The sequence below is a fragment of the Gopherus evgoodei genome, chromosome 12 (genome assembly GCF_007399415.2).
Source record: "Gopherus evgoodei ecotype Sinaloan lineage chromosome 12, rGopEvg1_v1.p, whole genome shotgun sequence".
NCBI lineage: Eukaryota > Metazoa > Chordata > Testudines > Testudinidae > Gopherus > Gopherus evgoodei.
Genome location: NC_044333.1, coordinates 4063326 through 4078483, shown reverse-complemented (window position 1 = coordinate 4078483; position 15158 = coordinate 4063326). Strand labels below are relative to the sequence as shown.

The 15158-nt window shown below is 51.4% G+C and overlaps 1 protein-coding gene across 2 annotated transcripts in view; it reads left to right on the top strand.

The window, feature by feature from the left end:
* Positions 1-15158, top strand: part of AARS1 (alanyl-tRNA synthetase 1) — a 39140-nt gene that overhangs the window by 12818 nt on the left and 11164 nt on the right. Inside the window, exons 8-19 of one of the 2 annotated variants that reach the window (XM_030582299.1) lie at positions 1260-1368; positions 1488-1638; positions 2261-2385; positions 4379-4523; positions 5325-5503; positions 7116-7229; positions 8347-8553; positions 9844-10028; positions 10105-10213; positions 11296-11409; positions 11960-12079; positions 12749-12835. In XM_030582299.1, the coding sequence (XP_030438159.1) occupies positions 1260-1368; positions 1488-1638; positions 2261-2385; positions 4379-4523; positions 5325-5503; positions 7116-7229; positions 8347-8553; positions 9844-10028; positions 10105-10213; positions 11296-11409; positions 11960-12079; positions 12749-12835 (1645 nt within the window). Of the gene's footprint in view, positions 1-1259; positions 1369-1487; positions 1639-2260; positions 2386-4378; positions 4524-5324; positions 5504-7115; positions 7230-8346; positions 8554-9843; positions 10029-10104; positions 10214-11208; positions 11410-11959; positions 12080-12748; positions 12836-15158 lie in introns of those variants that run through there. The other variant, XM_030582300.1, reaches the window with a different exon arrangement.

Below are 15158 nucleotides of genomic sequence, written 5' to 3'. Positions count from 1 at the left end.
TGGTCAGATGACCCAAGGGGGCCAAGTTGGAACAGCTAGTTCTAGCGCACAAGCGGGGAGGCCGTTCTGCACTCAGCTTCAAGTGAATGCACAAGGCACCAGTTCAAGAAGGGAGAGTAGTTGAGCCAGTGTAACAGTGACCGCAATTAGTGTTGATAGCCAACGGGCGGGTAGGCTACAGAAAGGGACACAGCATCATTAACCTTTAGAAAGGGAGATTTCAGTAAAGTGTGGAGGTTGGTCAAAAAGGCCCCAAAGCTAAAAATAAAGGAGGTAAACTTCATAGATGGATCAACCCTAGAAAGGGACTTGGGTGTCAAAGCAATGAGATTTAGGATGTCAGAATAGGGTGGAGAATAACACTGAAAGCATTAAAATGCCTTAATGATGTAAATGAAAGGTGTGGCCCTGTCTGTCACTGGTCACCCTATGTTATTGCAGAACTACAGATGTGGTCAGAGAAGAGGGATGAGAATGATCAAGGGCCTGGAAAAACTCTCATGTGACAAATGATTGATTGAAAAATGGGGGTTGTTACCTGAGCAAAGAGAGAGATAAAAGGGGACACAGCAGAGTATGGAAAATAGTGACAGTTCTAGAGAAGGTAGATCCAGAAGTTCTGGTGTCTGTGTCTCATAACACAAGAACAAGGGGCCATTGAATAAAATTAATAGAAGGAAATATTTTTGTACACAGTGCATAATTAGACTGTGGAACTCACAAACGCAGGAAGTCCGTGAGGCCAAGAGGCCAAGAATTTAGCAAGATTCAAAAAGGCATTGGACACGTATACAGATATCAAGAATAGCCAGAGTGATCATAATTACTGATCACAACATTTTGGGAAGGGATGTGAAACCTTATGCTGCTGGGCGGAAGCTAGGCTGTAACTAATAGAGGTCAGTGTGAGACCTAATTTGCGGGCAGATTTATTTCACATCTATTACTATAGGGTTTTTACACCTTCCTCTGATGGACCTAGGCTCTGATGCAACCTGGTGCATGTTTGTGTCTCACACACCTGTGCTGATGCCCCTCAGTCCTGACACCTAGTCCCGCTCCCCACACTCTGCCAGCGCACCTCATCTCCCACCCACAGGTGCTGAGGGTGTGGATTCCAAGCCTAGGTGGAGGAGCTGAGGAAGAGGCCCTCAGCATTCGCATTGCCCGTGGTTAGCTCCTGGTGGATCCCACTGGCAGGAGGGGAGAGGGGTGTAACATCGGAGTGAGGGTCCCCTCTCTCTGTGCTGTTCCTGCAGGTATGTTCTGAGAAGGATTCTCCGGCGGGCCGTGCGTTACTCCCACGAGAAGCTCAATGCCCCCAAGGGCTTCTTCGCCTCACTGGTCGATGTCGTGGTGCAGTCACTGGTAGGTCCCTTTGCTGCACGGTAACTGCATGAGACTCCAAGGTTGTGCGTGGTTGGAGACTCCATCCGCTGTCTGATGCTGATCTCGGCTCTTAATGGCTGCTACTTCTGTGTCTGCAGGGCGACGCGTTCCCCGAGCTAAAGAAGGACCCGGATATGGTGAAGGATATTATCAATGAAGAAGAGGTTCAGTTCCTGAAAACGCTCAGTAGAGGGCGCCGCATCCTGGACAGGAAGATCCAGAGCTTGGGAGACAGTAAAACGATCCCTGGTAAGGTTTTGTTTTAACTCCTTTCATGCTGAATGAGGCTTCCAGGGAATCCTCCTGCGCCAGCACATCAGCTGTGTCCTGTGGAAATCTGCTGCTGAGCAGCATTTGCCACCTGGGAGTCGTTCAGGGCTCAGCTGAGCTGCCTGTGAATTTAGCAGGGAGAAAGATGTCAGATAGATGGTCCTGGAGACTGAAGCCCTCTATCGCAGCAGGGGCAGCTGCAGAGTGAGCCCCCCATGCACCATCCTGCCACAGGCTCACCTGTGACCTACAAGATGATCCCTTCTCCATGGCCTATTCAGTCCTTGGGCTCTCTGATGCAGCTGCCAACAATTGGTTCCTGTTCTGGTGGGTGGTGACATGTTACTGTGGACAGCTGTCTGCTAGGGACTGAACTGAGATCCACCTACGGGTGTCCTGCGGGCTGTGACCCCAGCACTGTGACTGCTCACTTCCAGTGCCCATTAGCTAGGCATACCTCCGAGGTCCGCTGCCGAGTCTCGTAAGCTTTGCCATTTGCCGAGGAAGAGTCCCAGACCCTTTGGGAGCTGGTTTGCTCCGGGTGGGAGGGTTCTGATGGAGGAGTAGTGGGAGACCTGACTGACCTGTTTCTCCTCTCAAGGGGACACTGCCTGGCTGTTGTACGACACCTATGGTTTTCCCGTGGATCTCACCGGACTCATTGCCGAGGAGAAGGGCCTCACTGTGGACATGGAGGGCTTTGAGGAAGAGCGGAAGATGGCTCAGGTAAAAACCAGCCCGTCTGCGTTGCCCCTGCTAGAAGGAGTAGGCAGGGGGCACAGGTGTGGGAGGACTCCTTTGTTACTGGGTTAAAGGGACAACACTCTGCTCCTTTACAACAGGGCGTCTCCTAGGAAATCTGACACTGAGCACACTGGGTCATGTTGCTGGGTTCTGGGGCAGGCTGGGGCAAAGCACAAGAAGTCTGGCTGGAGGGCAGATCCTGAGGGTGCAGGGCTCATTTGCATGGTGAAACACTGGGCACCTCTGCCTCCTACCAGGGTGCCTAGCTCCTTGCCAGCTCTCATGGAGCTTTTTCCCCCACTGCCCTCTTGAAGGCTGAATTCCCAGAAGTAAACAGTGAGCAGGTTGCATGAGAATCAGCCCTGCTGTCTCCCACAAACGTTCACGGGGGCTGTGCAGATGTCATGTGCCTTTCCTTCCTTCTTTCTCGTGATCTCAGCAATCAGGAGCACCGCGTTTTCCACACAGACTCCAAACCTCCTCCTCTGTGTGGTTGTGGGAAACCTGCCTTTCATCTGCCCTGGCTGGTGTCCCCCTGTGTTCTATCTGTGCCACTTCACAGGTTCTTCTGAAAATATGCCCTCTTGTGTTCATTTCATTGCTGCCTGAAGCAGACTCGCTGATTATATTTCTTTAGGCTGGGCTAAGACTTCTTCAACAGATGGATAATAGTGGGGCTGTAGCCAACAGCAATCTCTGTGTAGATGGTTTTCTAGGTCAGGTTTCTCAAACTTTTACTTTCTGAGGCCTCCCAACGTGCTAGTAAAAACTTCAGACCCCAGCAGGAGAGAGCGGGGCCTCCTGGCTTCTGCCTTGCAGGGTGCTGGGGTTTGGGGACCCCCTGGAACTAGCTCGTTGGCCACCGGTTGAGAACCGCTGCTCTGCATGGATCTGGGACTCATGCCAAGTAATGCTGCATTTATGGGACTGGAAGGACACCTGGATCATCCTGCCAGAGCCTGTCTGTGCATGAAGTGGGGGAAAAGGGGAAACTTTCTGCACCTTGGTTCTATGATGTCCAGTACAACAGTGCTCCATGCACCCTCATCCTGAGAATAGATCCAAGATGCCATGGTTTTAATCTACCCTATAGTAATAGGCCTTATTTACAGGAGAGTTTCTAAGAGACTCTCTCCCCCTCCCCCTGTTACTGTAGGATGGTGCAGCCTTGCTTTTGGGTAAACTGGCGTAGTCAGGCTTCAGGCCACGTTGGGTGATCTAGGCATGCTCTGAATGCAGCTGAGCTATCTGATGGTTAGAACCCTAGCGCTCTGCCTTGACCTGTGGTCCCGTCATTGGAATCAGCATGGAAGCTGCACCAGGGCCAGAGAAACTGGGAGCCCCCCCCCCAATCACTAGGTGAGATACAGCCCCTACAAATCCAGCTGTGTCCTTCATGCTACTCACTGAGCACCTTCTGGGCGCTTCAGTAGTGCAGAGCTGGGCACTGTGGGGTCCTGCACACCCAGTGCAAGATTGGATTCATAGCTAGGCTGCTTTGCATTGCAGCTGACTTGCTGTAGAGCAGGCATGGTATGAGCAGAACCCTCACTAGCCCTTCCCTTTCGTAGTAGCAGTGCAGGGAGTGCCCCACAATGTGTGGATGGGATTGCTACTGTAGTGCTGCCATGGCTGTCATGCTGCCAGTCACCCTGCTTCAGAGCATCCTTCACCTGGTGACCTCAGGGGGACTACGTGGATCCCTGCCAGCCCATTGGATTTTTGCCTCCTCGATTTCTTGGCAAACTCGCTGTGAATGAGAGGAAAGCTGTGAATATCAGTGTGTTTGATGCAGGTCTACAACATAGACTAGACTTTGTCCAGGATGTTGGGTGTCCGTTCTGCCCCAGTCGTGCCTCTAGCCCAGCATGTGCTGCTAAAGCCCAGCCAGCTAATGCACAAGGATTGGATCCCTCTGGCAGTGCTAAAGGATCTTCTCCCTGCTCCTAACACTGCCACCTGTCGCCATTCTCAGCTGAAGTCTCAGGGCAAGGGAGACGGTGCGGAAGACCTCATAATGCTGGACATCTATGCTATTGAAGAGCTCCGCACCCGGGGACTGGAGGTAACCGACGACTCGCCTAAATACAACTACACGTCGGATCCCAGTGGTGCCTACGGTATGTAACAGTGTCCTCTAAATGGTTTCCCTGCCCCATGCCTCACTTTGTGGGTCTTGCATGAGGTCAGGTCTGGAGGATAGTCTGCGGACTCTACCACAACTTGCAGCGAGGGCGCCTTTGTGTCTACCTGAATCTCACGCCTTCTGCCTGCCCAGTGACCGGCTGGCAGCCTTTAGGGCTGAGGGGAGGGGAGAGAACCATGATGGGCTGACAACTGCCAGCAGAGGTAAGTGGAGGATAGTGCAAATCAGAGGTGCAAATCCACTGCCTGGCAGGAGAAGATACTGACCGTTTGGAGCCAGGGAAACCTTTTAAAGGAAACCGATTTCTTTGGCTGCTCTAGGGGCTGTCCAGCTCATACGCTCCCTGCCTGACCAGTGGGACCCTCTAGTGGTTCATTTTCACTCCAGCTTTGTAGCTGGGCATCCCTGGAGACTTGCTTTCCCTGGATTCCCTGGTATCTTGGTCCATCACTGAGCACTTGGCCTTCTCCCTGATGATTCTGATTTATTTGGAGCCCCGGTCATGGATCAGGGCCCCATTGTGCTCTGTGCCACGTAGACACAGCAAAAAGGCAGCCCTTGCCCCACAGAGCTGACCAGCTCAGTGATTTCCCCATCCCAGCTAAATGTCCCTCCGCAGGTTCCACTCACAATGTTCTTTCTTTACTTCTTGTCTTAAACTGTTAATCAACTGCTCCAGCACTCCAGAGGTGGCTGCTGGGCGTGTGTGTCTGTGGCTTGGTGTAAATGCCTGGGATTGTCATGTCACTGACCTTTTCTCTCCCACTGGCAACAGAGTTTGAGAGCCCAGTGGCCACTGTGCAAGCAATCCGCAGGGAGAAGAGGTTTGTGGAGGAAGTGTCTACGGGCCAGGAGTGCGGCATAGTGCTGGACAAGAGCTGCTTCTACGCCGAGCAGGGCGGGCAGATCTATGACGAAGGCTACCTGGTCAAGGAAAACGACAGCAGCGAGGATGTAAGTGAGACCAGGCACCTGTGTGCTGACGTACAAACAGAACCACTCCCTGAGCCCCATTCTTGGGGAAGAGGGATGAAAAGACAGTGGGGCTGGGACAGGGTGGTGCGGTGGATCGTGTTTTGGCCTGGGCTGGGGGAGACCCAGTTTCAATTCCTTGCTCAACCACAGGGACCACAGACAATCACTTAGGCTCTGAGTTCCCCATCGATACAATCACAGAAGGATGGAAGGGATCTCAAGAAGTCATCTGCACAAAGGCAGGACCATTAAACCTAGACCAGCCCTGACGGGTTTGTCCAACCTGTTCTTCAAACCTTCTAGCGACAGGGATTCCACACCCAACCTTGGACACTTGTTCCAAAGCTTAGCTACCCTTAGCGTTAGAAAGTTTTTCCTAGTACTAGCACTGACTCCACACTTGGTAAGGCAACTCCCATCTTTTCATGTGCTGTGTATTTATACCTGCCTGCTGTATTTTCCACTCCATGCATCCGATGAAGTGGGCTGCTGCCCACGAAAGCTTATGCCCAAATAAATTTGCTAGTCTCTAAGGTGCCACAGGGACTCCTTGTTGTTTTTCCTAATACTGTATTGTACCTGTATCTCCCTTGCTGCAGGTTAAATCCTGTATTTCTTGTCCTACCTCCAGGGAAGATGGAGCACAGTTGATCACCATTCTCTTTGTACTAGTCTTTAACATAACTTGAAGACTGTTATCAAGTCCTCCCCTCCCCTGCCCCCAGCTTTCCTTTCTGCCTAGTTTCTTGAACCATATCTCATAGGTCAGGTTTTCTGAACCTTTGGTCGCTTTTGTTGCTCCCCTCCTGGACTCTCTCCAATGTGTCCACATCTTTCTTAAAGCATGGTGCCCTGAATGGGACACACTACTCCAGCTGGGGCCTCACCAGAGCTGAGCTCAGGATAACTATTTCCCATGTTTTACATCCCACACTCTTGCTAATTCACCTCAGAATAACATTTGCCTTTTTTTGCAAGTGCATCATGTAGCTGATACAGATTCAATTTGTGATCTACTGGAACCCCCCCAGATGCTTTCCAGCAGTATGTCTGCCTGGCCAAGTGTCCCCATTTTGTAGCTGTACATTTGATTTTTTTTTTTTTTTCCTGCCAAAGTGAGGTAGATTGAATATAATCCTGTCAATGACAATGGAGAGAATAGCCCTGACCTGCCTCTCAGGGGTGTGTAAACAGTATAGATAAACCTAGGTGAACGGTGATCAAGTGCTCACATGTGATGGAGGCCAAATCTGCAGGCCCCCTCTTTGGCTCTTTGTCCGTGATCCTGACCTGCCGAGCGGTAATGGCCGATTGTTCAGTAATTGGAATTGGGGCTTAACTGACCTCTGCACTGCACTCCCCAGAGCCACCTTTCCTCCTTGGTCTTAATTTAATTTTCTAGTTCACTGTCCCCCACTCCCACTGCAACTGTCAGTTCCCAGAGAGAGTTGGCCAACCCACTTGTGCTACCAGAGAGGCCTGTGTTCCTGGGACTTACTCTTCTGAGGGCTTTTCAGTTGCCATCCAGGATGCTGGGTGAAATAATAACAACAATTCCCCTGCTGTCTGTGCTCTCCCCCATCTGGTATAGAAAGCGGAGTTCACGGTGAAGAACGTGCAGATCCGGGGGGGCTACGTGCTTCACATAGGAATGGTCTATGGGAGCCTGAAAGTGGGAGACCAAGTCCATCTGTATATTGATGAGGTGAGTTAGAGCAATGCTATGGTGGTAATACCGTCTCTCTTTCCCATGAGAGATTGGTGTCTCCTTTTCTTCCAACATTCTGAGGCCGCTGCCTGCTCCCATCAGGGCATCCCAGCAGAAGATCTGGGTCTTTTTCTGCCCAGTGTGCAATGGTCTGATGCTGTGTGCCTGAGAACTCTTGCCTCTCGGAGAGCTTTGGATCACAGTCATGGATTTGCAGATGTCATTTAGTAGAGCTCAGGTTGAGCCACGAGTCTCCCAGGAGCTGGCGGTTGGAATTTGTGTTCTGCCCTGAAAGGGTTAATGTGATGTGGGTTAGACTGGGGCACTAGTGAAATCCTGGCTAGGAAGGGACTGTCCAGCTGCCCTGGTCTCTATGAGATTTCAATTACATAAGAACAGCCAGACTGGGTCAGATCAAAGGTCCATCTAGCCCAGTATCCTGTCTACCGACAGTGGCCAATGCCAGGTGCCCCAGAGGGAATGAACAGAACAGGGAATCATCAAGTGATCCGTCTCCTGCTGCCCATTCCCAGCTTCTGGCAAACGAGGTTAGGGACACCATCCCTGTCCATCCTGGCTAATAGCCATTGATGGACCCATCCTCCATGAACTTATCTCCTTCTTTTTTGAACAAATTTTTCTTTCTCTCAGGTGTCTTCAGTGTTGGTAGAAGATACTTGGTTGAACCCTAGCATGTAAAATCTTCTTCTCTCCTGTACATGGGCAGCCTACCACTCACTGTGCACTCCCCCCTCACTGGCCCCACCCACTGTGCCTCACCCCCTCCATGGCCTCTCACCAAGCACAGCCAACCAGCGGGACAGTTCGGGAGATGGTCTCTGTAACAGAGGTCCTGGGAACTGGATTGAGACCGTTTTTCTTGATGCTGGCCCCAGAGCGGCCTCAAGACCGAAGCTGTTTTTGGTGTCTCCATCCTGCATTGGCCCAGATTTCTCTTGAAGCAGAACTGATTTGTAGCTGTAACTTCCTGATTCTCTGTCCCATGAATAGTCAGTTCTCACTGGGCTAGGCCAATGATGTGTAAGCAAGAGACACGTAGCAGCTCCTCCAACACAGAGCCCTTTAATAATTGCTTTCCCTCTGCTCCCTGCAGCCAAGGCGGAGACCCATCATGAGCAACCACACTGCCACCCACATCCTCAACTTTGCCCTGCGCTCGGTGCTGGGGGATGCCGACCAGAGAGGGTCCCTGGTTGCCCCAGACAGGCTGCGATTTGACTTCACTGCCAGAGGAGCCATGTCCACCCAGGAGATCAAGAAAACAGAAGAGATTGCCAACCAAATGATAAAGGAAGCCAAGGTGTGCCTGGGCAGGGGCACCACCTCTAAGTCTGGGGAGAGGGTGCTTGCTGGAGGACTCTGATGGCGGGAGCCGCAGGCTCAGCTTGCCAATGTGCTTGGTCCATTGAGTTAACCCTCTGCCTCACTCCCCTGGGGTGGTGGTGGTGATGCTACACACACACTCCTTCTCTGCCTCCTAAACCTGGGCCAAATGGAGAATCAGGGCATTGATTTGCAGAAAAAATGTGGTGCTGATGTTGAGTGGGGCAGGCGGAAGGACACATGCTGGCTTATCGTCCCACCCTCTTGACTGTCAGCTGTGCAGTGTGAGCAAGTGTGGAACTGGCTGACCAGAGCAGATCAAGAATCCCTATTATCTCCTCACAGCCCATCACCCTGCATGACTTTGCCCATGTTTCATGGGTAGAGGTTTCATCTCAGACATGACCCGAATATCTCCTGCTATGGGAGCTGGCTCTGTCTTCTAGCTGCATGCCCTTCCTGTTAGACTGGGTCTGGAGGAGGCCAGTGTTGATCTGTAATGTGGCGCAGTCCTGAGCGGGATGCAGTGATACTGCAAAGCTGAGAGCATGAGAATCATGATCTCAGCAAGAGATGTTCCACAAGTGTGTGTCAGTGTGCATCCCATCCTGAGGGTACCTTCACCTCGGACCTCGTGTTTCAGAGTGGATTCTTTCTCATAGCACTGCTATTGAGTGAGATCCACACTGAGTACAACATCTCAAAGAACCACAGGCACTGGAGGGTAAGGAGCTGCTCTTTGTTGGCCTCTTTGGTATAAACTCAGATTTCCTGGTAAGATGTGGCTTTATTTTCACTGGAAAATATAGGTTTAAACTGAACTCTGTGAGCCTCATAATTATTTCCCAGAATATAAATTGGCTGTTCTTTATTCACTGCGCCTGTCATGCACTGTCATGTCAGTGTACATGACATCTCTCTGGTGGGATGGCCAGTAGAGTACTCATGGCCACTGTTCTCCAGGTTTGGAAAAGCACACAGGTGTCGCTGGATTATTGATGAGCCATTAGCCATAGGCTAATTTGGATGCTGAAATCTGTCAGGCTATGAATCTAACTCTGTAAGCAGCAATTAGCACAGAATGGGCGTATGTCTCAGGGGAGGAGGTGTGAGAGCTGAAGCTGCTCACCCAGAGACAAATGCACCTGTTGCTTGTTGAAAGTGAGATGAAAAGTTCTGATGCTTTGGTTACAGCTGTTAACCTGTATCTGCATTTCTGTCTGTGCTGGCAGTGCCCATCTGATCCCCCTTGCTTTGACCTCCCCAGATTGTATATGCCAAGGATTGCCCTCTGGCAGCAGCAAAAGCTATCCAGGGCCTGCGGGCTGTGTTTGATGAGACCTACCCTGATCCTGTGCGTGTTGTCTCCATTGGCATCCCCGTGGAGGACATGCTGGCCGATCCCTCCAGCGCCGCTGGCTCTGTCACTTCCGTCGAGTTCTGCGGAGGGACGTGAGTATCTGAACAGGAGGATGGGGGGACAGTGATAGGATTTTTAGCCATCTCACCTTGTCTGTTCTTTCCAAAGACACCTTCAGAACTCAAGCCATGCTGGCCCTTTTGTGATTGTCTCTGAAGAAGCGATTGCTAAAGGCATCCGGAGGATAGTTGCAATCACTGGTGCTGAGGCGCTGAAGGTAAGTGGAGAGAGAAGGGGGGATCATTGTGAAATCCAAATATTGTGAGTAGCCTCCTGGAGCATGTGCATGTGGCAATCCAATTGCGGACAAGAGATTTTCATCTGTACTAAAGATTAAGAGCCAGATCCTCCACTGCGTTTAAATGGTCCTTGGACCACTGACTCCACTGAGCACTTGACCCCAGCTGCCTGCAGCATTTACAGCTTCTAACTTTAGCTTCAAAGCTGCAGGCCGGATGGGTGAAGCAAGCAATGCCCTTCCAGAGCTAGGTTCCCTGGCCAGGCCTCCAGCCAGAGGGTGGAGCTGGGGAGTCTTCCATGCAACACTGTTGCACACCCTCCAGCTGTGCCAGTCAGACTGGCAGTGCAACAGGAGTGATCAGAGTGTCTGATTTCCCGCCAGACCATGCCAAACCAGGTTGGTGGGAGGAAGGATGGCAAAGGGTGGTGAAAGGGGTGAGAGAAATGGAGAAGAAATGCTTCCTGTTAGCTTTTGTAGCGGCTGCACTTCCATTCTTGGGCTGGTATCTTACGGGATGATGCTCTCCCAGGGAAATACTTCAGCTTTTGGTACGATAGATCTGTAAGCGTTCTCTGTGCTTACTGAGCAAATGGCACAAAGAACACGGCCCTGGAGCAGAGCTGTGGAGACAGAGCTCTTGGGACAACCACTATATTGTCAGCTGCAATTAATTTTGTGAAGTTTAGTCTTTGTTCACATGAGTTCCAGTCCTTGTGCTGGGCGGTGTAAACTGGTCCCCAGCTGGTGTCAAGAGGGCGTTTTCTCCCAGGGTCAGTGAGGTGCATCTTTGTAGGGTTTAATGGCTTTCTCTGAAGCATCTGACATAGGCCAGTACTAGGAGAGGAGTGGCAGGTACTGGGTGTGAGATTGGCTAATAGACAAGCACCACCTTACTTTGGTCTGCTGCTGAGAGACTTCACTGTAGCTCCCTGTGAGAACATCTCTCTCTCTCTCTCTCTCATGGGTTGTAGTATTTCTGTCCTTTGTCGCATGGTGTTGGACAGCCCAGCGCTCAGTAGCCCTCCTATGGAGCTAAGAACTGAATTCTGCTCTCTCAGGCACTCAGGAATGCGGACAGCCTCATGAAATCGCTCTCTGCCCTGGATGCCAAAGTGAAGGTCCAAACCACTCCCAACAAGGACGTGCAGAAGGAGATTGCAGACCTCAGTGAGGTAGGGTTGGGACTCCAGGAGCGTTGCGTCAGACTGGCAGGAGCAGAGAAGAGTGAGATGCCTTAGCCTGGGTTCTTAAATCAAAGCAAGTCACTTAGCAGTTGGGACCCAAGGGTGCATGGAACCTATGTCCAGTGCCTAAAGTGCAGCTTGGGAAACCCAGGTTCAATTCCCTGCTCTGCCACGATCCTGTGTGACCTTGGGCAGGTCCCTGGATCGCTGTGCTTCAGTCCCCACTATTTCAACAGCAGTAATAACCCTGTCCTGCCTCACACGAGTGTTGAGGGGCTAAATCTGTTAGAGGTTGGGAGGCACTTGGACACTACGGTGATGGAGGCCACAGAAGTATCCTAGGTGGACCATGCATTGCAGATTCAGCAAATGCCACTTGGTTCTCTCTCTTATGTGTGACGTTGGGAAGTTTCTTGCTGGGTGCTCTGCTTGAGTGGCTTTTTGAGTTTAAAGCTAGTTCATTAGGGTGGGAAGCACAGAAACCTCGGCCTCCTGTTGTGATAGGCCTCGAGCCTGAACCCTCCTCTTCTGCTTCCAGACACTGGCTACCGCAATTATCCCACAGTGGCGGAAGGATGAGCTGAGAGAGGCACTCAGAGCTTTGAAGAAGGTTATGGATGACCTGGACCGCACAAGCAAAGCAGACATCCAGAAACGAGTGAGCCCACTAGCCCAGCTGGTTAACGCTGGTGGGATGGGGGTTATGGTGGATATCTGTGGGCTCTGCTTCCTGTTCCCAATCCAAACAAATGGATGCTGCTCTCCTCCCTGTGAAAGGGGCCTGCACTGCCTAAATGTGGGGGGTCAAGGTCTCTGTTTTCCCCTTCGCAATCTCCTCTTCCTTCCCCCGTGCCTCCATAGCTACCTCACGGGAGTGAGGTTGGACAGTCCTCTGTAACAGTAATAAATGTTGTCAGCTGACCATCGGGGTGCTGATGGACAGAAAGGTGGGTGAACCACCTTAGTTCCTGGAAAATGCTTCCAGGGCCTGAGGTGGGATATTTATCGGTTGCAGCTGAATGGACTGGTAGCTATTGCTTCTGACTTCACATGGTAACTGATGACTGCATTGGGGAGGCTGTGTACAGCTCAACCTTCTCTTGGGTTGCATATACAGATCTTCCTCTGCGCACGCTCAAAGGTTGCATTGCACTCCTGGCTGGCCCAGTGTTTGGGTCTGTGCAGGACTGGGGCAGAATGATCAGGGAGGAGGAGGTGGGGAGTTCCATCTGGCAGAGGTTTGAAATCTTTCCCTGTCACTAATGGACCTCCTGTGTCCAAGCGCCACACACGTATTTACAGTCTGACTCCCCGCGTGTTCTCGCAGGTGCTGGAGAAGACCAAGCAGCTCATTGACAGTCATCCTAACCAGCCACTAGTGGTCCTGGAATTGGAGAGTGGAGCTTCAGCAAAGGTAACCCAGCTACCAGGGCAGAACAGCCTCTCCAAGCCCCCTCCATACACGTGGATGGGGAGCTTGGAACCTAGCCTCTAAATCTGTGCTCTGGGCCAGCGGACACTTCCACAGCGTACTCATTACACAGCCTGTTTGTGAGCCTCCATCCGGAGGCACAGATTAGTGTGGGGAGTGATGTGTGCTGCTGTTCACATGCTGGTCTCTGCACCCCTCCTTCTGGTTTAACTAAGCCCACCCGAAACATAACCGGAATGGTGAGGATCTCCGTTATTTGTCCTTCAGCTCTCCTCTCCTTCCACATCCCAGCTTCCAGACTCTGGGTGAGGATGGGGATCCCTTCAAAAATCTCTCCGTGACTTTCCTATGTGACCCAAGTAAGGGTAGCCCAAGGAGGTAGCTAGAATAAGGGGAAAATACAGGCTGGAGACACTTCTGAACAGGATGATCTGCAGAGATGCAGCGGAAGTTCTGTCACATGGGACGCTGAAAACTAGCCAGGTGAGTACAGTGTGTCCTGTGCTGGCCCCCAGGTAGGGACTAGGGGGAGCTTAAGACAAGCACGAGTGGAGTGTTGTTCTCCAGATTCTGTAGCCTGTCCAGCTGTATTTGTTACAGGCAGAGGCAAGCTTGTTTCCCATCCCACTCTATCTCAAGTAGCCACGAGCCGAATCCGTCCTTTCATCTTCGCAGTGCTTGTTTGGCTGTGCTGGCTCAGCCTCTATCACTGACAAGCACCACTCATAAATGGAGAGTCGTGTAAACGAGGCTGCAGCCATCCACTTTGAATGCCCCTGTTAAACTTCTCCGTGGACAGCCTCCCAGCTGATCTCGTTCCAGCCATCCCTCCTGTCAGTTTCAGGGTAACTGCACCTACTTTCCCACATCGTGCTCCCTGGAGGCCACCCACTCTAGACTTCCATCTCCCAGCCGTCACCTCTCCTGGGCGGAGACCTGCATTGTACTCCCTCCTGACCGGGGGACCTTTAAGGCTGCACTCCTCTCTGCCTGCACTGTGATATCTCCAGCAAACCAGACTGCCTACAAGGCCAGTGTATGCACTTTGCCTCCTCTCCAGAGGATATGCCTAGTGCATTGCCGGCAGTTATAAGTTAGTATGCAGCCCCTTCTCAGTAAGTACCTTTATTTTTAAGAGACAGCATTACAGAGAAATCCTATTTTATTAAAAAAAACAAAAAAACAAAAAAAACCCCCACAGACATGCTGAAAAGCTCACTGGAGGTCACCCCAACTCCAGCCTCAGGCTCTGATAGGTGTCAGTCCTTCAGAACCAACAACTGGGTTTTCCCTGTAGTGATAAGTTCATAACGGTCTCCGACTCCAAACCAGAACCAGGCTGGCAGTTCAGAGGCCCAAGCTGTATAAAGAAGTGGCTGATCTCCAGTCTCCGGGAACAGGTGATCAGCAGACAATGACCCATGCCTTAGATCCTTGCTTCCAAAGACTGGGATTTTGCATAACTGGAGATGGAGGAAATTGTAGTAACCTCCCCTTGGGAGTCCGCAGGAAATCTACTGAAGACTTCTTGTCCCCCGAGTCCAGTGTTTGGCACATTTTCAATAAAAGCTTGGAGCTTCCAGGCCTCCCCACCAATCTACAGAGCCATATGATCGTGGCCCACAGTAATACATCAAGTTAATACAATGAGGCTTTCAAAGATACTGCTGGAAATTGCCCTGTGTCACAGCTCCATCCACTCACTTACATAGCCCTCGTCTCCATAGGATCTGCAGGCTTCTGTGGGGAAGGAGAACATTGTTCTAGATCTGGAATTCTCTTCTGGGGCCATTTCTGCGATCTGCACAGGATCTCCCTTGCTGCGTTCCGAGACCAGAGTCCAGGAGCCTTTCTGCATTGTGCTGCTGGCATGTCCCTTGTGTAGTAGTGTGCTGGAGGTGTCCCCTGGGGGATTGCGCACACAGTGAGATTACAGTCACCACATCCTGACAGCGTCTCCTGGGCTGGCAGCATCTAACAGTACAGCTGGAGTCATGTGCATCAGCTTATCCACACACAGCCTGTTCTGGGAGTTCTGTAAATACACCAGATTTTTGAGTGAGGGAGCTCCATCTCCTTTGGAAAGTCTTTGTGCCTGGTGCTTAGGGACTTATTTCTTGCCAGTCCATGCAGCCTCTCCACTCCCACCCATCCTTCCTGCAGCCCACTTCTGCTGGCTAGTCATAGAATCGTAGGACTGGAAGGGACCTCGAGAGGTCATCTAGTCCAGTTCCCTGGTCTCATGGCAGGACTAAGTATTATCTAGACCATGTACTTGAAAACTGTTACCAAGTCCCCCCTCTTT